Source organism: Canis aureus, chromosome 2, assembly GCF_053574225.1.
Source record: "Canis aureus isolate CA01 chromosome 2, VMU_Caureus_v.1.0, whole genome shotgun sequence".
Lineage (NCBI taxonomy): Eukaryota > Metazoa > Chordata > Mammalia > Carnivora > Canidae > Canis > Canis aureus.
The window spans coordinates 19014264-19038255 of record NC_135612.1 but is presented as its reverse complement, the minus strand read 5'-3'; the positions used below and the strand labels follow the sequence as shown (position 1 = coordinate 19038255).

General features: G+C 36.5%; 1 protein-coding gene across 31 annotated transcripts in view; it reads right to left on the bottom strand.

Moving 5' to 3' along the window:
• LOC144293967 (uncharacterized) overlaps positions 1-23992 on the bottom strand; it is a 1010193-nt gene that overhangs the window by 899136 nt on the left and 87065 nt on the right. For 30 of the 31 annotated variants that reach the window (XR_013361426.1, XR_013361408.1, XR_013361422.1 and 27 more), the window contains exon 3: positions 23593-23708. Coding sequence is in view for 1 of the 31 variants with exons in the window: in XM_077865537.1 (XP_077721663.1) it covers positions 10148-10178 (31 nt within the window). In the remaining 30 variants the exon portion in view is untranslated. Of the gene's footprint in view, positions 1-10147; positions 10322-23592; positions 23709-23992 lie in introns of all 31 variants that reach the window. The other variant, XM_077865537.1, reaches the window with a different exon arrangement.

Here is a 23992-nt window from a genome sequence, read left to right as displayed (position 1 = left end):
CTAAGTAAGCCATTTTTCAAAATCCCCTCAGATTTCTTTAAATCTTACATTATCTCTTTGGTAAACTTATTTTGTCTCTCTTACTGGAATTCTTCAAGAAACTGATAAGGATCTATTTCGCTTACTATTCTGTAAGTGCCGATAGGATTAAGCATGGTTCTTGCCAAATGGTTCATGATCTAAATTAGAATAAAGATAGAATATAAACACAGAGGAATACAGTAACATGTTCATTTCATGCCTGGATAGTCCTGCTGAATAATATGTAATTTTGACAGTAAACCCTTAAGGAAGAAACTATATTTACTGTAGAGACCTGAACACGTCTTTGGCATGAAATAATCAATACTGCTAACTCCCTAAATTTAGGTAATATGCTCTCAATAAAACACACTGATCTTTGTTGATTGCTATATATGCTATTAATACACATTTTCTTACAAACAATATTAGGCTTACTATACTTATAACACATATAAATCCAAATTGGGGCTACAAAGGCTATTATCACTTGATCCCTATAATTTGTCAATAATAACAAAATACACTGTTATATGGCATGGGAATATATCACTGGGATAGTTGACGGTTGTTAAAGAAAGTTCTTCCTAAAGTTGTTCTTCCTTTATACAAACAATATAAAAAATAATTAAATCCTTGCAGAAAGACAGCAATAAAAAAAAAAAAAAATGACCTGGTTTCTGTGCCCAAGTTCCCAGTGCTCTGAAGAGCATAAGTTAAAAGTCTCAGCTTTTCCACCGTGCAATTCAGAGAATGTGGTGGGAACAGAATTCGAAGGCAACTCAGCTGGAAAATATCTTAGATGAAATATTTTTATCGAGCACTTTTCTCATGTGAATTTGCTTCTAGTTTGGTATATACCAGTCACCAGAACATGGCATTCATTTTACCTCATGTCTTGAGGATTTTTTTTTATTAATCAACAAACCGCCATATATGCCAGCAGCACAAAAGCAAAAAACAAAGCAACCATGTTTAACAGGAGCTATATCTGTTATAAGGTCAGTAGACAAGAGTCATATTTTAATATTCTCAAAGGTCGTGTCCTATGATAAAATAACAATGAGGAAAACTGCTTAAGGCTCTCTGCCCAGTTGGCTTTCTTCTCAAAATCAGATTCATTATTACCCCTAAGGATTCATTTCTATTTTTTAAAGATACATGTCAAGTTTGATAGCTTTTTATTCAAAGTGAATAATAACAACCTAAATATTAAAAGCATGTTTTCCCCCAGATGTGCTGATGTCTCAATAGGTTTGTTTTAATATCAAGGAAAAACAAAGCACACAAACTGCTTATCAAATTAACAGCCTGTAGAACTGACGTCCTGGAGAAAACAGCAGCCTATCTAGTAGGTGTCATCTGATCAAAAATATTTCATATATACAAAAAAAGAAAGTTAAGAGAACTGTATGAAAATATGATAGCCAGAAAAACAACCAATCTAGAAATTAACTCCTTAAATGATAAAACAAAATTAAATTAGTTATCTTGAACCCATTAAAAGTCTACATTCCAGAGCAGTGATTCTGAATTGCTCTCAAATTTCATTGTTCTGGGATAGGGGCCAGGTATCAAGATTTTTTTTTTTTTAATTCCATAGGTGACTCTAATGTGCAGAGATGGGAATCAGTATACTATATTAACAAGAAAAACTAAAATAGAAAATGGGATCTAATTCCAAATAATTTCTCAGAATACAACCATAAAGCAAAAAGGAAAATAAAAAAGAGCCTTATAAATCTAATCCTGTTCGTCCAAATCATCATTTAACTTTGCTTAACACTGATCACCAACTAATCAGATCCAGTAGAGGTGAATCTTCCAAAGTGCAGCCAATACTATACCCTCCAGGCCCATCACAATCCCATAAACTCCCTCCCACAGAGTACTAAGGAATGTTTTTCTCTCATTTGTTGTTGTTCTATCTGGACTGTATCTGGCTTCAAAATTGCCAGAGATCACACAAGACACAAAAGAGATGGTCGTTCTACACTTATTTATGATGATGATGCTGGTACAGTCTTAGAAGCCCTTCCTAGAAGATTAGCCTACAAAGAGGAGGTCATCTCTGATGAAAATTTGTCACATTTTTTCAAAATTACTTGAGGTAAAGACTCCTGTGTTTTTCCAAAAACCCAGAATTTCTCATTATTTTAACAGTCACCAAGATTCAAAGATAGGCAGGGAAGAATGAATTAATCAAGATGTAGACTTTCACTTCTTTTTTTTCCATAGCTTTATTGAGGTATAATTAATGTGAAAACTACATATTTGATGTATACAATTTGATGAGTTTGGACAAGTGTATATACCTATGATGCCATAATCAACGTAAAAAACCCATCCATCAGGATGCCTGGGTGGCTCAGCGGTTAAGCGTCTGTCTTCAGCTCAGGGTGTGATCCCAGGGTCTGGGATCGAGTCTTGCATCAGGCTTCTTGTGGAGAGCCTACTTCTCCCTCTGCCTATGTCTCTGCCTCTCTCTCTCTGTCATAAATAAATAAACCTTTAAAACAAAACAAAAACAACCATCCATAGTTTCCAAAAGTTTCCTTTGTCCCTTTGTTGTTGTTGTTGTTGTTGTTGTTGTTGTTGTTGTTTTTGGGGGGGTGTTTGTTTTATAGTGAGTACTCTTAACATGAGCTCTATTCTCTTTATGAATTTTAAGTGCATTTTTAAATACCGTATGTTTGGGGATCCCTGGGTGGCTCAGCGGTTTGGCCCCTGCCTTTGGCCCGGGGTGTGATCCTGGGGTCCAGGGATCTAGTCCCGTGTCGGGCTCCCTGCATGGTGCCCGCTTCTCTCTTTGCCTCTCTCTCTCTCTCTCTCTCTTTCTCTCTCTCTCTACCTATCATGAATAAATTTAAAAAAATCTTTTAAACAAAATAAATAAATAAATACATACATACATACATACATACATACATACATACCATATGTTTAACCATAGGCAATATGTTGAAGAACAGATCTCTAGAACTCATTCATCTTCTATAACTTTAATACCCCTTGAACAAGAATCCTCCATTTCCACTTCCCTTGGAAATCACCATTCTACTCTCTGCTTCTATGAGTTTGACTATCTTATATTCCTTCTCTAAGTGGCATCATGCAGTATTCGTCCTTTGACTGACTTATTTCACTTAGCATAATGTCTCCCAGATTTATCCATGTTGTCACAAATGATAGAATTCTTCTTTTTTAACGCTGAATATTATTCCATTGTATATTCCACATTTTCTTTACTCATTAATTCTTTAATGGATATTTGGATTATTTCCTTATTTACGCTATTGTGCATAATGGTACAATGAGCTTTGAAGTGCAGAAATCTCTTTGAGATTTCAATTATCTTGAATATATATATCCATAAGTGTAATTCCTAAATCACATGGTAGTTCTGTTTTTAATTTGGGGGACTACATCAAACTAAAAAGCTTCTGCAGAGTAAAAGAAACAATCAACTGAGGAAAAAAGGCAATCTACAAAATGAAAGAAAACATTTGCAGACCATATATCTGGTAAAGGATAAATATCCGGGATCCCTGGGTGGCGCAACGGTTTGGCACCTGCCTTTGGCCCAGGGCGCGATCCTGGAGACCCGGGATCGAATCCCACGTCGGGCTCCCGGTGCATGGAGCCTGCTTCTCCCTCTGCCTGTGTCTCTGCCTCTCTCTCTCTCTGTGACTATCATAAATAAATAAAAATTAAAAAAAAAAAAGGATAAATATCCGAAATAATAGCAAAAAAGTTAACTCAATCGCAAAAAAATACGTAAACAAATTAAAAAATAACCTGATCAAAAATGGGCAAAAGACTCAAATAGACATTTTTAAAAAGAGGACATACAGAAGGCCAACAGTGTATGAAAAGGTGCTCAACATCAGTAATCATTAGGGAAATGCAAATCAAAATCACAATAAAATAACATTACATCTGTAGGATGACTATTATCGCACGCACACACAGACATATACAAAAGGTAGCAAGTAAACAAATGTAGATGAGGTTGTAGAGAAATTGGAGTCCTTGTATACTGTTAGTGGGTCTATAAGATGGTGTAGCCACTATGAAAACAGATCTACACCTGATACCAATGAGCCTATAATTTCTCTATGTAGTCACAAAAAGAAAAGAAAAAGAGAAATAGACTGGGTCAGAACTTCATCCTTTAAACCTCATTTTAGAATTAGTAAATAATTCCCCTTCAATTTAGTCAGAAAACACATCGTCTGCTGTTATCCCTTTTCTACAAAGAAATAGGAATATTGTATTTTCATGATGGGGTCTATGTGGCTCATAAAGATATGTGTGTCAAAAACAGTCTTCAGAGAAAGATAACTGAACAGAAGGACACAAGAGGTGGGGGTGGGAATGAGAAGAAACCTTGATTTATATTTTTTGTCCATTTCCACATTGTAAAAACTTCCATCATGGCAGAGCTCAAGCTTCCCAATATGATGTCAACCAATTAACATAATTCTGAAAATGCAATAATTGGTTCTGGTGAGCCAATACATGGGGATTTCAGCACATTGCTGTGTATTAGTTTCCAGTTTGTTTTACCTAATTCTCCCTTGTATACATCCTAAAAGCTTGATCCTATTGAAGTAATCTTTCTCCACTCACAAATGCTAAAATATATTAAGATTATATTCTATGGGAAGACATGACTTGAAGGAGAAACTCTCCAGTCAAGATTCATACCCTTTATTTTATGCTACTTGCCCCATTTCTAGTCCCTCAGAGGAATCACATTTAGAATCTCATTCTTAAGATAAATTTGAACTTGGTCGTTTTAATTTGGACATAATATTGTGGTATTATATTGTGCAAAATGTTGTCAGATTTCTAATCCTAGCTTTGCAGGTCCAGGATTTTGTAGCCCTGAAGGAAAAATCGCAATGCCCATGCAATCTTCAGTAGATTGCTATTAATGAAGGAAGTATTCTCCGTCAAGCAGGGGCAATGTTACTATTAACAGTGGAAAGTGCAGGAATGACATTCCAGAATCTCTCATTAGGAATTAGAAAGGGCAGAAGGATATTTTGTAACATAAATTACAATACAGATCAATTATATGACCCTATGAAATTTAGCAATCAATAACCAAAAGTTTATTTATATAAATTACATAAATAAATATAAATTAAAAATCATATTTTAAAAAGATTTGTTTATTTGAGAGACAGAGTGTGAGTGCATGTGTGAGCAGGGGGAGGGGCAGAGGAAGAGGGAGAGAGAGAATCTTAAGTAAGCTCCATGCCCAGCGCAGACCCCACAATGGGCTTGATCTCACAACCCTGAGGTCATGACCTGAGCTAAAATCAAGAGTTGGAGGCTTAACTGACCGAGCCATCCAAGTGTACTAAAATAAAGCATATTTTTAACAAATTCTTTTTGAAGTCAGGGAGGAACTTCCATTTCCTTGGATGTTATATAAGTTAGCCCATTCTCAGTAGGTACTGGAGGAACACTAAGAGAAAAAGGAGATCAAGAAAGGACATTTAACATTTGTTAGTTGATGAGATCTGGTTGTGACTGGTCACTTTAGTTATCTTTTAATATATTCTTTGAGTCTCCTCAGGAGGGACATGAGAACTTAGGAGAGAGAGGTATTTTCCCCAAATTTTTAGATAATCTCTTGTCATTTGTCCCCTCCCAAACACATCTAGTCATAGATACTAGGAGAGCGTCACTCACCTAGTAAAAGAGGGAAAAAATACTGAGGGAGGAGAACCATTCTACTATACCTGGAACAGAGATGTATTCGTTGCAGGCTAATATAGGGCAAAACACAGTTATTAGATAAAGCAAAAACCTGATCTTATATTGGGTTTGGGGGAAGCACAGAGTCCAGAGATTGGCCAAGTTTTAAAAATGTGAGTATAAAGGTACTGGCTAACTTTCAGTGTGTTTAGTGATTGGCTAGCTTTCAGAAACATGGATACAAGCGCAAGGCTGCTGATTGTTTAGGAAGGGTGTACAACCAGTTTTGTGGTTCCTTGCTGACAACTTGGTACTAGAACCAAACAATTGCTTCTTGTACTTCCTTTCATGAACTTGAAGAACAGGAACACCTCAGTCTCAATCAGAACAGTGACTGTTTCAATCTATTATAGAATTTCTGACAAGTAATACTTTCCTATTACATTTTATAAGAAAATATGTTGTCTTAAGAAATTAATTTTTACCTCATTAATAAACACTAATTAGTATTTACTAATAGGATAATCCATTGTATTTTTGCAATTAATCATCAAATCTCTCATGTCTCAAATATGTGATTAAATCTAGCTTTAAACCTGAGAGAATAAGCCTGAATAACCAAAGTTAAAAATGTTAAAACATGGACTATTGCATTATTGCATGTGATAGCTTGAGGACTTTCGTCCGGTATTTATCTACACCAAAAATTGGAAATTTGGGAATCAGCTGGATCTGTTCAAAATCTGTCATTTACTAGATGTGTAGCTACAGAAAAATTAGTCACATTTTCTTCACTAAAAATAAAGATAGTAATAACTTTCAATGTTGTGAGAAGTATATATAGAAGAGATGTCTGCACTCACATACAATACATTGTTGAAATTATAACCAGAAATGGAATGTGAGAAAAGTAAATGATAATGTTCCATGTCACTGCATCTATAAGAGTTGTTGCTAAATAATGATGAGGATGTTAATAATAAAATTATGTAAATCCCAAATTATGTTTGGCAGTATATTTCTATCATTTTTATATATGATTTTATCTTTATTTTTTTCCCCAGGTTAGGTTGAGACAGAAGTTTTGCCACTTTCGGGACACTTAATAATTTCCTCCCATGTCTTAATTGTACTTAATTGATGAGACACAAATTTATTAAGACTAGTGATAGCATTTTCACTTTTCTATTTCCATAAGGCAGTTAGAGAAAAATATAAAATATTCAACTCATTGCACTAATTGCCAAAGACAGCAAGAGTGCCAAACTCAAATCACTGGCTAAGAGACAACACTGCCAATGCAATACTCAAAATATCCTTTTATCCACTCAGGTGTGGATGCTGCTGCAATTTGTTATGGAAGAGATACTGCACTTATATAGTAACTATTAGCTACATGGGGCTGTTTAAATTTAAAATAATTAACATCAAAACTTCAAATTCAATTTCTCACTAGCCATATTTCAAGTGATCAATAGTGACATGTGGCTAATGGCTGCCATATTGCACAGTGTGGAGAAAATTTCAAAAATCAGAAAGTGCAGTTGGATAGAGCTGACCTAGAGACTTTTCCTTGTGTAATGTTTGAAAATGTAAATATTTTCTGAAGCCTGTCAATTCTTCCCTCATTATTTTTCATCCCTTTCTATTCGCACAGCTATGACTTTCTGAGTTCAGGATCCTCACAATTAGCTATTGCAATAATCTGTTAAATGGTCTCACTGTTTTTAGTCTCTTCCCTAGCTAATACATCCTATAAACTAAAGCTGATTAATTTTTCCCAAACAATGTATTTTTCCCCATCCCAAACTTTCAGAGTCTTCACCTTAATCATGATATACGTGCTAAGTAAAAGTGTTCAGTTCGCAAGAATCTTCTATCAACTGGTTTATTTCCTTCTCCTATAAAGGGATTCCCAAACCTATGCAAGTCCTCAGTTTCATCACAATTATCAGTTCATTGTCCCCTAACTATCTTTTGCCCATTTCCACTTTTGCACAAGCTATATTTTTCTAACTGGAAATACTTATAGTTTCTATCCCACGTGCTTGAATGTTATGCCATCATCCTATCAAATCCAGTTTGTCTGATTATATCCATACTGCTGAACTTGACCACCTCATACTACCTCTATTAACCCATGTTGGTGATCTCTCCACTCTGTCTTTATTGACTATCATATTTTTCGATGTTCATCATAGCTGCTGTCCCTCATATTCAAGGAATTTACAATCTGTTTTCTAGAGAGAATTATATATCTATAAACGTAAACAAGACCTGTGGGAGGTTTTTGTTTTGTTTTGTTTGTTTTTTGTTTTTTTTGCCCCTAATCCTTCTGTGACTTCTGACCTCAGTAGCATACCCCTTAGTCTCTTACCCTGGGATCCTCTCATCCTGACTCACTATCTTCTTTTGCAGAGTCCTGTCTCCCCACCGTCTGCCACAAGTTTCATGAAATATATATATATATTTATTTATATATTTATATAAATCTATATATATATACATATATAAATATGTATATATATATATACATATTAAAGATTTTATTTATTTATTCCTGAGAGACACAGAGAGAGAGGCAGAGACACAGGCAGAGGGAGAAGCAGGCTCTGGGCAGGGAGCCTGATGTGGGACTTGATCCTGGGACCCCAGGATCACACCCTGAGCCGAAAGCAGATACTCAACTGGTGAGCCAACTCAGGCATCCCATGAAGTATATTTTTTAAAGTAAGAGATTGAGATTTTATCTAGAAAAGGTAGAGAAAAGTGGTATTTCTTGAACATTAACACTGTCTTTTCACAAATGATTATTAGTTACATTTTATAAAGGAGGTTCAGAGAAGTTATGTAAATTTTTCTAGGTTCCAGCTAAGAAACGGTAGATCAGAAATTTTAAAAACTTTTAAAATCTTTTAACTCAAAGGCACATCTCCTTCGAGAAAGTGCCTATGCTTTTTCCTCCAGAGCCAATACTTTGAAAAGTACTCAAGGCATATAATCAAAAGTTATCTCTGTGATTTCTATCTTCCTCTGAACTTTTAAACATGATCACAACAGGAAATCCATCCCTGTCATTGGATTAAAAGTCAAGCAGTCCCCATGATTTTCTAGTCTCTTCTTGGTAACAGAAATTCCTATGGTCACTTTAATCCTTCACTAAGACATCACAATATTTAATCCAACAAATGAATGAACCCTTCAAACTTCATTCACAACTAAGACTCTTACACTGCTCTCCATCCAGCAGATGTGCCACCTGCCTTCAGGAATGAAATGTGGTTCATTTCTTCTCTCTTTCCCTCACTCGTCTTATCTTTCTCCCTTAATCAATAACTGCTGTTTCTTGACCTTCCAGGTTCAAATACCCAGTGGTAGGTAGGAGAGGTAAAAGACATAGAAAAGTTCTCAATGACTTTGCTGTCATGGAGAGACACCATGCTCTTCAGACCTTGCAGGATCATTCTCTCATGGGTGCTTTTGCAGATTTTTAGGAGACTTTCAGGCCAGACACCTACAAAAGTGATTCCCTTGACCAAGGCAGTGTCTCACCCACGACTGGCTGCCCCTAATCCTTCTGTGACTTCCGACCTAAGAGGCCTACCCCTTAGCCTCTTACTCTGAGATTCTCTCACCCTGATAAATCATCTTCTTTTGCAGAGTCCCATGTTTAAATGACTTCAGCTTGTGTTTTTACTGAATTTTCCCCATGGCTACAATTCATGAACCTTTGCCCCCTTAACAGAGGCATATACAGAAACTTTCCAGACCTGTTCCTTTTTCCTTAAAGGCTGCTTTAGGTTACTCAGGCATGAATCAGACATCAATCTACTCTCTTCTTAACTGTAAAAAACACGGAAACTGAACTTCTCTCAAAAGACTCCACTCACTCCTATATAGAGGAGAGGTGACACCATAGCACTTAGAGTTCTCTCCCAAACTCCCCTCACAAAATCCTAATCTCTCCCTTCTTTCTTGGTCCTCAACATAAGTTTCAGAGCAATCTCACTGATTCTCAGGCAAGGGGTCACTCTCATAATTCATTCTCAAATGTAGCCTCCAGTGTCTTCATGCCTCAGCCAAAGCTAAAAGAAGAATCTCGTTTTAACATCCTGTTACACATGTTAATGTGCAATTACCTCAGCCAGAACACAATCTCTGTTGTGGGTTATACACTGTATTGATCACAAAGTGGCAACTTATTTCTCTAAAATACCCATTTTCTATGTATCAACTCACTCTGCACCCATTCAGTCACCCAACTATTTTTTTCATGGCAACCTAATTTTTCTTTTTACTTTTTTCATCACTCTCTATATATTATATCTTCTAAGTACTTAATTATATTTTGTTTTAATTTTCATCTCAAGCATTATTCATGGCTTTCTTACTGTTTTCATGTTTCACTTTTTACCTGGATAATATTGTTCAATAATATTCCTCATCTCCACACATTTTGAGTCAGAAAAAAGGAAAAGTAGATATTGTTCTCTGCCTCTGATTTCAGATAAATTGCTAGTCTTATTGCAAGTAGTAATCTTCACTCATCCAGTTGTCTTTCACAAATAGAGCAAAGCAGAATCTGCTTCTAAGTTAAACAAAAAGCAGAAATCAGAATGTCAAATTATAATTGGCATATCCCAGACATAATCAATATTGCCTTTTGCAAGTTCCTCCCACAGTAAAAGCAAACCCTGGTTAGCGCTGGCCAAATCTTGACTAATTTGGCTTCAAGTTATTACCATACTTAATATCTCTGAATCAACAGTGATGACTAAGATAAAGTGAACTACAAGAAATGATCAGTCTTCATTGCAAAAACTTTTTCACTTTGTGCCAACTATTGCTGGTGCACCTGTTTTATGTTCAGAGTGGGAAGAAAATCAAAAAGACATGGCCAATTTTGAAAGAAACACAATGTTTTCAATGTCTCAAAATAGCTCAAATACATAGCATTGCTTCTACTACTTATTCAGGCTACAAGGCTGATTAAGCATATGTGTAAGGCAGCATGCAAATAAAAAGATTACCTACTCACATCACACCTTACTCTCCCAGGTCCCAGTTTCTTATCTAAGCATTGATACTGCACCAAGTAGAGGCAGAGAGAAACCAGTAATCCAAGGGGTTTTCAATGAGGTATACACAAGGAAGCAATATGAGAGGAATTCCAGCTTTCTGATACTGCATTTGTTAGGGACTCTAGAAATAATCTAAACCTATACCTGCTTTTTTAGGGGCAGAACTTAAATTTTAGTTAAAGTAGATTGCATTGGTTAAGCTAACATAATAGTTCAATAAAGCCTCTGTGATCTAAATCCTAGAAAATTAAGGAGTGGATTTTATACTAACTAGAGTCAGATTTTTCCCAAAATTGTCATCCTAGAACCATGACAGGACTCAGAGATTGGTGATAAAAATGTATTTTTTTTTAGGATTTTATTTATTTATTCATAGAGACAGAGAGAGAGAGGCAGAGACACAGGCAGAGGGAGAAGCAGGCATCATACAGAGAGCCCGACGTGGGACTCGATCCAGGTTCTCCAGGATCACGCCCCGGGCTGCAGGCGGCGCTAAACCGCTGCGCCACCCGGGCTGCCCTAAAAATGTATTTTAAAGGATACTAAGTGAATAAGCCAATATCATTTGCCTAGAGAGCTCACAGAAGAAAAGTGGAAATGTGAAGAATCATGTTCTAGATTCATTTCTCAGTTTTGTGGGTCCCGCGGGTCCTCTCAGGGTTCAGGACAAAACGTGGGATTAGATACGTAGGGACAGTCTGAGACTTACATTTGTGCAGATCAGATATAGGCTGTGTGTGACAACATGAGAGTATGCACAATCACCAAGCATACCGGATGAGCACACTGTAATGACACTAAATATGACTCAAAACTGTGGGTAAATCCCTAGGAAGAAAAGATATCTACAGTTTTCATACAAATAACGAAAAATTCAAATCAAGTCAAAATTCAGAGTGTATGCCCAAGAAATATGGAATAGGAAGGGGTTAGAAGTCCAGATGGGTAAGGATCTACGTCCAAAGAAGATTTCAAGCACCCAGTAGCAGAATAGTGGAGAACATGACGATGCAATGCCTCCTTGCTGGGTGAATGCACATTATTTATATGGATTTTTCTCTATTGATCAAAAACGTCATTTCCCCTCATCTCCAAGGGAAATTTTTTAAATGAAATTGATATACTGACATTTTAAATAATCCACCAACATTTCCTAAAACTCTTAGGTCACTTTTTTGGGCAATTGATTCATAAACTAAATTTCAGATCAACTTCCTATACAATGGAATGCAAAAATACATTTCATTTAAATATTGGGACAAAGTAACCAGGATACAACGATGAACAAACCATAGGATTTGCCTTACTAGAATTCATAGTGTGACAGTGAAAATACCCAAGCAATTAAAAATGTGATGAATGTTAGGAAATGAAAGCTATGGGAGTACCACGTGGAGAACTCAGCCCAATATACGGAATCAGAAAACATCTCCTAGACACACTGATATCGAACTGAGATTTGGAGACTAAGTCTACATTTACCAGGTGAAAATTTAAAAATATATGGGGGTATTTTGGACTGTCACCATGACTGAAGAGGCATGACTCAACTGACATTCATAGGAATTAACTGCCCAATAGCCAACTAACTCATGAGAAGAAATAACATATTATTGTTGTCTTCAGCCATTCAGTCTTGGGGTAATCTGTTCTTCTGCCTTCACATGGCCTAGGAAGGGGCTGATAAAGTAACAATGGTCTTCTGATCGTCCTAAGAAACTACTGACGGCAGAGTCTGATTTCTTATGCTTTTGCAGACTAAAAATTGTGAGTGCTCAAGAATGGATCAGGCATTTAAGTATTTTGTTGCCACAGTGATGGAGGGTGCTATTAGCATTTTGTGGATGGAGCCCAAAAATGCTGGACACCTTGGACCACAAGAAATTATTCAGCATCTCTTTTGACTTGAGAATATCATGCCAAATATTCAATTAGGTGAAAAATTTGAGCTTACAACTTAAGTTTCTTTTACATATAAACACAGCGTATACTTGACACAGTTTTTAGATCCACAACACTGGAGGAATGTAACTACTATGGAAAGTGAAAGAAGATTGCATTTTATTTTGTTTGAAAGCATACTTATAGTTGTTCATCATTCTGGAAAAATCACATCAGTGCACACCACTCATGGCGTCTGGGCTGCCAGTATAACACAACTGTGTCAGTTTGCATTAATATCATTAAATCCACAGCAATTCTTCAAATGGGAGCATACATCTGACTACTTCATTATGTCTTTTAGGATCACTTTGCCAGAACATTTACATATGGAAATACATACTATTTTAATATTAATCTTTTCATTTATTTCTCCTCTATGTAGAAATGGTCATATTATTGACTATTCGTGGATTTTGTTTCAGAAAAGTATAGATAACATTACCAAACAAATATTGTGAAAAAGAGAATTTTGTAAAAAGAGGACTATGCTCTCGGTCACTTGGATAGCTCAGTTATTTGAGCATCAGACTCTTGATTTTGGCTCAAATGATGATGATTGAGAGACCAAGTCCATGTTGGGCTCTAGGCTCTGTGAGGACTCTGCTTCAGAGTCTTTCTCTCTCCCTCTGCCCCTCCCACTGCTCTCTCTCTCTCTCCCAAGTAAATAAATAAATCTTTAAAAATAAATAAATAAACAGAGGACTAAGCTCTGAAGGAAAAATGTATCCACCATAGTCCATCAAATTCCTGTAAACATTTTTAAATGTTGGCATTTTAAAACAAGATGTTATCTTTGCATCAAGCTGATAGTTGCCCTATTCTTAGACAACTCCTTTAGAATGAGATATGAGTTAAATGTGCAATGTTTACAGCCAGTCATAATGCATACAGCTATTGAGTGCCATCCATGTGTCTCACAGCTTGAATGAATTTCTTAAGTTTGTCCCTATTTTCCCCCGAACCCAAAGACAGGCTTTCTTTGGTCATTATTGCAGCCCAATCTATTTTAGTCAGGGTTTCAACCAATTCTTCTATTGAATATCAAAATTGCCTTCTTTGAACAATTCAAACACGAATCAGCATCAGGACTGTACTCCATCCACACAAGTTCCCTGAATTAACCTTTCTCACTTTCCTCAAGTTATTTCATTTTCCATCTTTACTCACTGCTTTATCTATATATAGATTATTCCCATAAAATTCCAAAAGATATATTTCTTGTATGTTGAATTTTCCAGCACTCTTACAGTTTCTATACTACCATCTACAGTGCCATCTGAATCTTCAAATCTCTCCTGGTCACTAAATCTTAACTCAATGAATCCCTAAATCAGGTACCCATCTCCTGATTTTTGCCTTTTCCTACACAAACACTTGTAACCATCAGTCCACAATGAGTTCTATAAAATATTTTTGTCATTCAAGAATAAACGTGGGAGGGATCCCTGGGTGGCGCAGCGGTTTGGCGCCTGCCTTTGGCCCAGGGCGCGATCCTGGAGACCCGGGATCGAATCCCACGTCGGGCTCCCGGTGCATGGAGCCTGCTTCTCCCTCTGCCTGTGTCTCTGCCTCTCTCTCTCTCTCTCTCTGTGACTATCATAAATAAATAAAAATTTTAAAAAAAAGAAAAAAAAGAATAAACGTGGGATATTTTCCAAAACCTTAAGTTTTTGTGTAATTTAGGCAAATCACTTAACCTCTTTTGGCCTTAATATCCTGATATGTAAACTGAGGTTAATAAAAGGAAATTAATCTAGCAGAGTTATGAGAATTAAATGAATTAATACAGGTTCAGCAATTAAAACCGTGTTTACACATAGTAAGCACTATATAATATATTATTATTATTACATGCAATTTTGCAAGCTATATTTTACAGTCTAGTTTGGTGTTTAAAGGCAATAATTTTAACTATACTTAGTAAAACACACTAATTCCCACTTAATTAGAAAATGTGCTGATTACACAAATATAAACATGCACTATAAAATTCTAGAGTCCCCCAGGAGACAGAGAAAAATCTGGCCCATTTCCAAACAATTTGCTTCAATACCAGCAGCATGGGTGAGGCAGTCAGCAACAGTCACTAAGTAAGCCCTTGGCTGGACCTTGGCATTCACTGGGGTTTTGGTCCAACTAAGGCAGGGTAAGCCCTCCAATTTGGCAGCATCACATGTTTGCTCCAGGTTATAGGATGTGAAAAGTCATCCACTGGGCTTTCTAGAAGCTTTGGTCTCTTGGGGAAGATGGCCCACCATTTAAGCAGTTGTTCTGTGCATGCCAAATTACTATGAACTTTAAAGCCCAGAGAAGGTAAGAAATCAGCTTAAGGTCTTACCAGTATGAAAATTAATCAGGATAATGTTCAATTCTTCCCCTTAGCCTTCAAATCTGTGCTTTAATTAGACTGGTGAGGGGGAACCAGACAATAAGCTGAAACCAGTCATGAACCCCATTTCATTAAGCCCCTAGGAAACTTCCTTATTAATTGCCTACCCAACATGCCTTTCTTGACTGATAAGTTCATCCAGTTGTACAAAAGTCCAAATTAGAATTCTAATTGTATGGTTGAGGTCCTGACATCATGTGTAACATTTCACTCCAAGATTCTCAGGAAAGAGCCAGGTGTGTCCCAAGCAGTTAGTTTCAGAAGTTAAGATTGAGTGTGAGAAGGAAATATGAACACTGCAAAAGAACAGGACTTAAATCACCAGAAGAGTGATGGTTTAAAGAGGCGCTGGTTCCCATGTTCCCACCAGGGACACTAAGAGGATCTTGGCCTTCAGATAAAGGTGGACTGTAGGGAGAGACAGAGGTATGGGTCACAACAAGAGCAGAGTAGCCAAGAGATAGTGGGTAACAGGCAACAGTCATGGATTTTTATAGCCATTGGGCAGGAGAAAGATGCTTTTCTAAGCCTTTGGAAAGAAAAGTCAGGGCTTAGGCAGTAGAAGAAAGAAATATAAGAATTCAAAACACAATGAATGAGAGATTCTGTCTTCATACCCTTCCCTTTTCTCTTTCCCTCAGTGTCTCTCATTCCTTAACTGGCCATGATATAAAACTATTTTTATATGACTTGTGAAATGTATATTTATGCATCTTAATAGGAAATAGATTAAACTGCTTGAGCTTGGAGGTTTGGGGCTTTTCTTTCCTTTTTTGGGTAATGATCACTTGCCCTCCAGGAAAAAAAAAAGTAGCTACTTTGAGTAGCTACTTTGCTAAAGCAGTAAATTGTATAGCATAGTTACCAATTTTTTTAAAGGACATGCAATTTATCTGAAGAATTTAGTTGATTGAAGATGTGAATTAGCATACAGAAAACTCATCACTTGGATGGTTCACTCAATCATAGAGAGTTACAAAGTTACAGAAGCAAAATAATGATTTCATTGACAAGTCAAAAATATTATCTCTATTTCTTTCAATTGCTTATTTTCTTAACAAAGAGATTTCAAAACCATCCTTAGTGTGCTTTTATTCCCCTTTATGCCTTGCGCCATTTCTTAAAAGGATATTTATTAAACATTTTAAATGATATCACTTCCTATTTGTATGGGGTATTTGTTTTATAAGATGTTTTCATATCATGGCATTTGACAATCACCACAATTCTATAAAGGAGATAGAAAAGTCATTTTTTACTTGAATTCTATAGATAAGGAAATTCAGACTCAGAATATGTGACATTCCAAGCATTCATATTGTTATGATTGGTGGAGCTAATATTCAAGGAAGGATCTTCCAACTCTAAGTGTAGTTAGTGTATTTCCCCTATGCCACAGGACTTTAGTTAGAACGACCAACCAAGGGAGATCACAGTTGGAGCAAACGATTTACAACTATGCAAGAGATGAAGCCATGAGTAAAGAGAAAGTACAATACTTAGTTCTTATCTTTAAATAATATGTTTTCATGTCATTTAAATATATGCAAATCTAAATAGGAGAGACAACCAACCACTTTTCAAGGGTTATATTGACAGAATATAAGCAGTGCTTCTACTCAGAGAATACAGAAAATATTAACAGCAAAGTGGGGTCAGATAATCCCACCAGTTCACACCCCAACATAACCAGACATATCCAGACTAGCTCACTGCAACCATGAAATCTCAAATTTCTTAAGTGAGACCTTATGTTAATACCCTGAGTGTCCTCAACTCTTCCAACTGTATACAATCTCCCCTACATTTAATATTTTTTAAGAAATTAAACTTATCTCACAATATGATGAATAAATAAATCCAGTCTCAAATCTACCTACTCCCCCAAACATCCTCAATGTTCCCTGCTACATTATTATTTTCCTGCTCACCCAACGGTGAAATATGGTCCACTTTTCCGTCAATTCTCCCTCGCCTCAAGTACCAATAATAAAAGGCAATAGTGAATAAAAGGCATTGTCCAAAGTATAGATTTTTAACTATAGATTAAGTGGAATGTGTCTGAAGATGGAAGGCAATATATGGAAGCATCATGCAAACCAAAAAATTAAAAATGTATTTCAGACATCCCTACCTCCTAAGTGCTTGTGCCAATCCATCAGAACAATTTCTTTTCCACAGGCAATATCTTCTCTTCAGGCCCTGGCCTCTGGTCATCTCATGGCACTCTCTCCCCTCTTGCTTTATAGCTACTGGTTTCCCCCCATCACTTGCCCATTACCCTCTCCCTCTTTGGAAGCCCTCTTTTTAAGCAGAGCCAGAGCCAGTGAGCCTTCCCTAGCAGACCACAACCTGAGACCTATCTTTTCATACTCAAATGGGCCAATTACTTGCTTTACTAAGAGTAAATAAATAAGTAAACATTAAAAATCTCTCCCAAAGTAAAAGCGTGATTAAAACTTTTGGAATAAATTTTTCTCTCATCAGGAAAATCTTGATGTTTATCTTAGAAACTCCAGAATTTCTAGTAGAAATATTCTAGTCTACTCTATAAAATAACCATTTTTAATATAAAGTATTATATTAAGGGACTTTTCATCAAGTAAAATCAATACTCGGAATAATTCACAAATAGCAATTAAGACAAATACATGGGAAGTTACAGGAAAATAGGGTTTCGCTCAAAAAAAAATTAAAACACTCCCTAGAGTTATTTGAAGTCTCACAAGTGAAAGCCATGCTTTCACAAACTGGAAAATGTTAGAGACACTAGATAAAGACTTATGAGATGGCGCGTGGAGAGAAACATCCATTATGTAGAAAGTTGGATTCCACAGTCTCTAAAGTCCCTCCTAATCCTCAGAGTCTAGAGGCCTAATTTCAGTGCCAATCAGGGCAGGAGTCTCTGTACACTTGCAGCCCTGCCTGTGGTTTGTAGTGTATCTCTGTTGCTTGGTTCAAATTCTTTACTATGTCCTAATATTTGTACTTAATAGTCAAATGATAATAACAAAGCACATTACAAATTTCATAAAGAAAACATTTAGAAAGTTGTTTACACAACTAATCTGATTCATTGGTACATATAACCAAGACTTAGTTACATTTGTTATTATGAATAATACTTGGAGATAAAAAAATTTGTTCTAAATATAATCTTATCTAATTAAATATGTTAAGGATCACTAATTACATATATAGAGTTAAGGAAAAAAAGAAGAACAGTCTTCAAACATCTACATATCAGCTGACTCACACAGGAGAATAAATAACAAGCTCTGTATAGAATTTAGGAATTCAGGGTATGGAATCTATAATCTAGTGGAAACATCCTTATGCCATGTGCCTCATAAAATGCTTCCCAGAAGTCTTCTTTATATTATTCATAATTATATGGTGTATATTAGAATTATGCTAGGTAATACCAACAATTTTAATTAAGTGAACACTTACAGTTTTTGTTTCCTAACCCTGCAAATCAAGTAGCAATTATGAAATCTAGAGTATTCTGTATTCATATCCTTGACAATACAATGTGAAAATGGTCAGGTATCCAAACTGCTTTGAACTTCAGATAGTTTTCCCATAAGAAATTCAGATTTAAAAAAAAAAAAAAAGAAATTCAAATTATCCCCAAGCTTTATAAACCAATTTTCTTTGGTATAGACCTATTTATTCAACCAACCAAAATTTACTGAGTATCTATTAAGTGATATATACCAAGTTAGAAACTAAGGATAAAAGACACTATTCCTAATAATACCATCAACAACAACAGATGATATTTGTTACACACACACGAAGTATGCACCAGGCAGAACTATGCATTTAATTTGCATTATCTTTTTTAATCAATAACCCATCATAACAGATTTAGAAACCAAAGTTTTCCTGGTCACACATTTGATTAGGAGGTCTGCATAACTCCAATGGCCACATTTCTAGCTACTATTCTATATACCGAGATACACAAAAAGATGAACCAACAGAGATAATACAATAAAATCATACAGTAGAGTCAAGCACACAATGTAAGAAAAATCTCCTAATTCAACCCAGGAAGGGGGTGACTGAGTCAGACACAGGAGCCATACAAGTGCTTATCAGAGACAATTTTTGAGCTGAGTCTAAAGGAATGATTTGGGGAATCCCTGGGTGGCGCAGCGGTTTAGCGCCTGCCTTTGGCCCAGGGCGCGATCCTGGAGACCCGGGATCAAATCCCACGTCGGGCTCTCGGTGCATGGAGCCTGCTTCTCCCTCTGCCTATGTCTCTGCCTCTCTCTCTCTGTGTGTGACTATCATAAATAAATAAAAAATAAAAAAAATAAAAAAAATAAAGTCTAAAAAATAAAAAAAAAATAAAGGAATGATTTGGAGATAGCCAGAAGATTGAGGATGAAGGGGAGAGGCAGGAAGAAGGAAGGGAATTTGAAAAGTCACAGAATTATGAAAGATCAGGTGTATGTTGGAATTCACATTTCAGTGTAACTTAAGTAGAAATGGCACGAGATGAAAAGAGACAAACAGGTAGCTAGGAGGCATCAGTCATTTATCAAAGACTTTGTCTGATTTGCCAATAGATTTTAATTGTATTTGAAGACAATAAAAAGTCAGCGAAGAATCTTAAGCAAACGAATGAAGTGATCAAATAACGCATTTAAGAAAAATCATTCTAACTGCTTTTTCTTTTGCTTTCCTTTTTTTTTAAAGTAGCCTCCACACCCAGCATGGAGCCCAACACAGGGCTTGAACTCACAATCCTAAGATCAAGACCTGAGCTAATATCAAGAGTTGGACACTTAACCAACTGAGCCATCCAGGTGCCCCCATTCTAACTGCTTTAATTAGTCAATAGACACAGAGGAAAGCAGATGGATTCAAGAAATCAGTTTAGGGACCAGATGAGGGTGAGAAGAGAAAGAACAGAGGAGAACATTATAGATACTCAGTAAATTTTGGTTGATTGAATAAATAAATCTATACCAAGGAAAATTGGCTTATAAAGCTTGGGGATAATTGAATTTCTTATGGGAAAACTATCTGAAGTTCAAAGCAGTTTGGATACCTGACCATTTTCACATTGTATTGTCAATGTGAAAGGAGAACATTATAAAAATGTCCAGGTTCTGACTTAGTTAAATGGGTTAATGGAGGCACATTTGCTGCAATAATGAAGAAAGCAATAGACAACTATAGGGTAAAAGAGATGTTCTGTTCTGCTTTAGATTGTTGAGACCTAAGGTTGAAGATTTCAATTATTTTAAATTTAAATAAAGATTGAATCAAAATTCCTCAGCTTTTCACTCAGTGACCTCTCAAATTCAGAAATCAAAAGAGTAGAAACAGTGGCCTTTGGATGTCTAAACTTGAACCTCCTTTACACTTGGAGAACATAGAAAGGTGGAAGGAGAGGGACGAATATTGAGTTTCTCTCTATTGGCTTATATCCTATCAGCAAAGGAGGGAATCTGTTGTAAGTGGTACCAATGATCTCTGGTTGTGAACATGTGAATGAACACTAGAAACACTGGACCTAGGATTCCAAGGTGAAAGCAAACAGTGATGATATAGGGGTGGCTTGCTTAAAGATCTTACCTACTCAAGTAAATGTAACTGGGATATGAAAATTGAGCCAGAAGCTTCGGATTCTAAATCTCCTACCTTGATGGACAGATCCTTCTTATTACTATAGATAATTTTCCTCTGAGGTCTATTTCATCTCCAGTTTATAAATATTTTTGCTAATATCCTGTCTACCATCATCTTGCACGCTTTCAAGAGGTGGATTTGTGGTATACATGTACTTGACTAATAGAAACAGGGCTACAACTAGTACTTAATTAGAAGAAGATCATTCTTTAGGATACACAAATTATATAAGAGCAACACTTTGGACAGTGAATTATTAAATGTTCCCTAGCTGGGATAGACCAACTAGCAAATGGTACCCCCCGCCCTTCCTAGAGACAGACACAGTCTCCTAATAGGGTGTAGTTTCCAGTCCTCAGCCAGCCCTTCAGGAGAATATAACCAGACATGGAGGCCCTCAATCCAACTAACATCCCATGTTAGAATCTTTACAGGCAACAAAACACAATCAATATTTCACAGCCCCAGGGCCATTGCATTGCACAATGCCAGGGGATACCAAGCACACGGAAAAGTTGTGAGGGTCCCCCTGAAGTTGTTCCACATGGCTGCGTTGCATTGTATTTCTCATACAGTCATGTGGGTGGTTGGTGGGCTAGGGAATCTCTGACAAATGACACTTTTCTTGCAAACTCTTCCCTAATACACATCGTTTACCAGATATCTGATTTATCAATTCTACCTCTCGATTCAATATGTATTCAGTATTCATAATCTAATAATCAATTCAAAGTACATCTTGAATCCATGTCCTTCTCTCCATCTCCACCTTCTTATCAAGGCCCCATCCTCTCTCAGCTTTACCGCTGTTCTCATGTTTCTACTATTTTCCCTCCTCTGGTATATTTTCCACAAATAACCATAGTGATTTTCTTTCAAGAAAATTCTAGTCATGTCAACCCTTCTTAAAATTTTTCGATGGTTCTCTGTTTCTCTTAAAATAATATCCTCAATCCCATGTCAGCAAAGTCTCTGCGTGATCTCCTCATGCTCATGCTGTTAGCTTTCCCTGGAGTTCTCTTCTTTCCAACTTCCAACTGGCCACTCCTGCTAACTCTACAGGTGTCAACAGAAATGCCACTTCCTTAGAGAAGCTTCCTAACCTAAATCAAGTTCCATCATGAGGCAGTAATCCCTCATCTTCTCTTGTGCAATTTATGATTAAGTATGTATTTGTATCCTGGATTGAATGCAACTCCCAGGGTGTAAATGTTTACGGAGGGGGTAAGTGCTGCCAGGGCAAGAGCAGTGTCTGCTCTGCTAAACACTGGATCTACTCACTGTACTAGCCCACCCAGTGCCTGCTATTTTTGATGGATAACAGAGTGGATAATGGGCTCATTAGCCATTAACCCATCAGCCCATTGTTCCAAAACATTCACAGTAAGGATATATGGCCAATGACTGGAGTCTAGGGATCTCAAATATCCCTATGTATGGACAGGCCTTATGCCCAACCAAGTCAATTCCCAGCTACCCAGATGAAAAAAGAAAAGTCCATGTGAAGATGAGGGTAGTATTTGTAGCAGTGGTATTGAAGGTAGCAGTGATGTTGACAATGGTGATAAAGAGAAATCCTTATTTCCTACTCACCGTTTCCTGAACAATTTTAGTAACCTATTTTGATGTCAAACTTTATCACAGCCGAGTTCTAACTTCTAAGCATATAAACTACAGAACATAAAATCCTCCTCTTTGAGAACCATAGGCAGTTTTGACAATATATTTGAATTCATTAACCTCTTAACTCTGGTACAAGTCCATATTCACAAGTATGACAATGATTAAGTTAATGAGTTAATCATTCCCTTCTAGTTACAGTCTTTCTTAATTAGTTGATTTAAATTGGGGAGTGGGAGGAGGAAGGGAAAGAATCTTCTGTGGAGTCTATTTTCATAGTGCCAGATAAAATTTCTGAAGGCTTTTTTTTGAAAGATTTAGAAATGTAGACATCTTTTCCATACCGTTTATGATTTTTTTAAGCTACCAAGTCCTACTAAGCCGATTATCATATTTTAGCAAAATAAATCACTTGGCAAGCACTTCTTACATGCCTGCCCTGCAGAGACCATACCCTTAAATCGGGCCCTCCAGGAAACACCAAGAGGCCAAGGGGTGTGACATGGGCTTTGCAAGCTTGCAAATTTCAAATTTGTTAGTCATCTAACCAAAAATTAAGGGCCATGGATCCGATTTTCAGGATCAGCTGCATCCCCTTATAGGGCCTTAGTTCACATGCACTAATCTGTTATGAGGTTTAAAAAAAAAAAAGAGTAAAAAAAATTTCCTCTTATGTCCCCACATAAATTGAAGCAAACCCCACAAATGCCCTATCATTATAATATGCAGACATTGTTCAAAAAATATTATCGGCATTTTAATTCCCCTTTCTCATTTATGATTTTAAGAGCTTTCTCAAGCAACCTTAAATAAATGCTAGATGAGTCTCAAATTTCCTCACTTCAATAATTGTTCTCTTATTGGTGCTCTTGTGAGTTTTTAAATATCTTTGCCCTTCCCCCTACATGGTGTACATAACTGGGATAATGCATGCTTATCCTGAACCTTGGGAGTTCAGGAGTCCTTATAAAATTTTATATCCCAGTGTCTATAGCAGAAAGAAGCAGAAAAGATGAGTTATTTAGTAAAAGAAAATGTAGCTAAAGAAGTTGGATGATCATACCAGAGATTCACTTGAGTGAAGTGATTTATACACACCTTCTCTTTCTACTTCTGCTCTCCTCCAGTCCCTAAGACATTTCTCACTTTTTGCATCTATGAGTCTATTTTACGTACCTCACGTAAGTGGAAGTACGCAGTAGTTGTCTTTCTGCAATGGGCTTATTTCACTTAGCATAATGTCCTCCAGTTTCACCCATGTCACATGAGCAGGATTTCCTTCTTCGTTAAAACTGAATAATAAAAGCAGAGAGTGGAATGGTGATTATCAGGGACTTGAGAGACGGGGAAATGGAGAGTTGTTCAACTGGTATGTAGTTTCACTTAGGCAAGATGAATGAGCTCTAGAGATCTGCTATACAACACGTGCCGGTGGTTAATAATACTGTATTACTGTACAATTAAAAATTTGTTAAGTGGGCAGAGCTCATGTTAAGTGTTTTTACCACAAAAATAATAATTATTTAAATTTCTTTCTCTCCCTCTCTTCCCCTTCATATATATTTTTTTTCTTCTT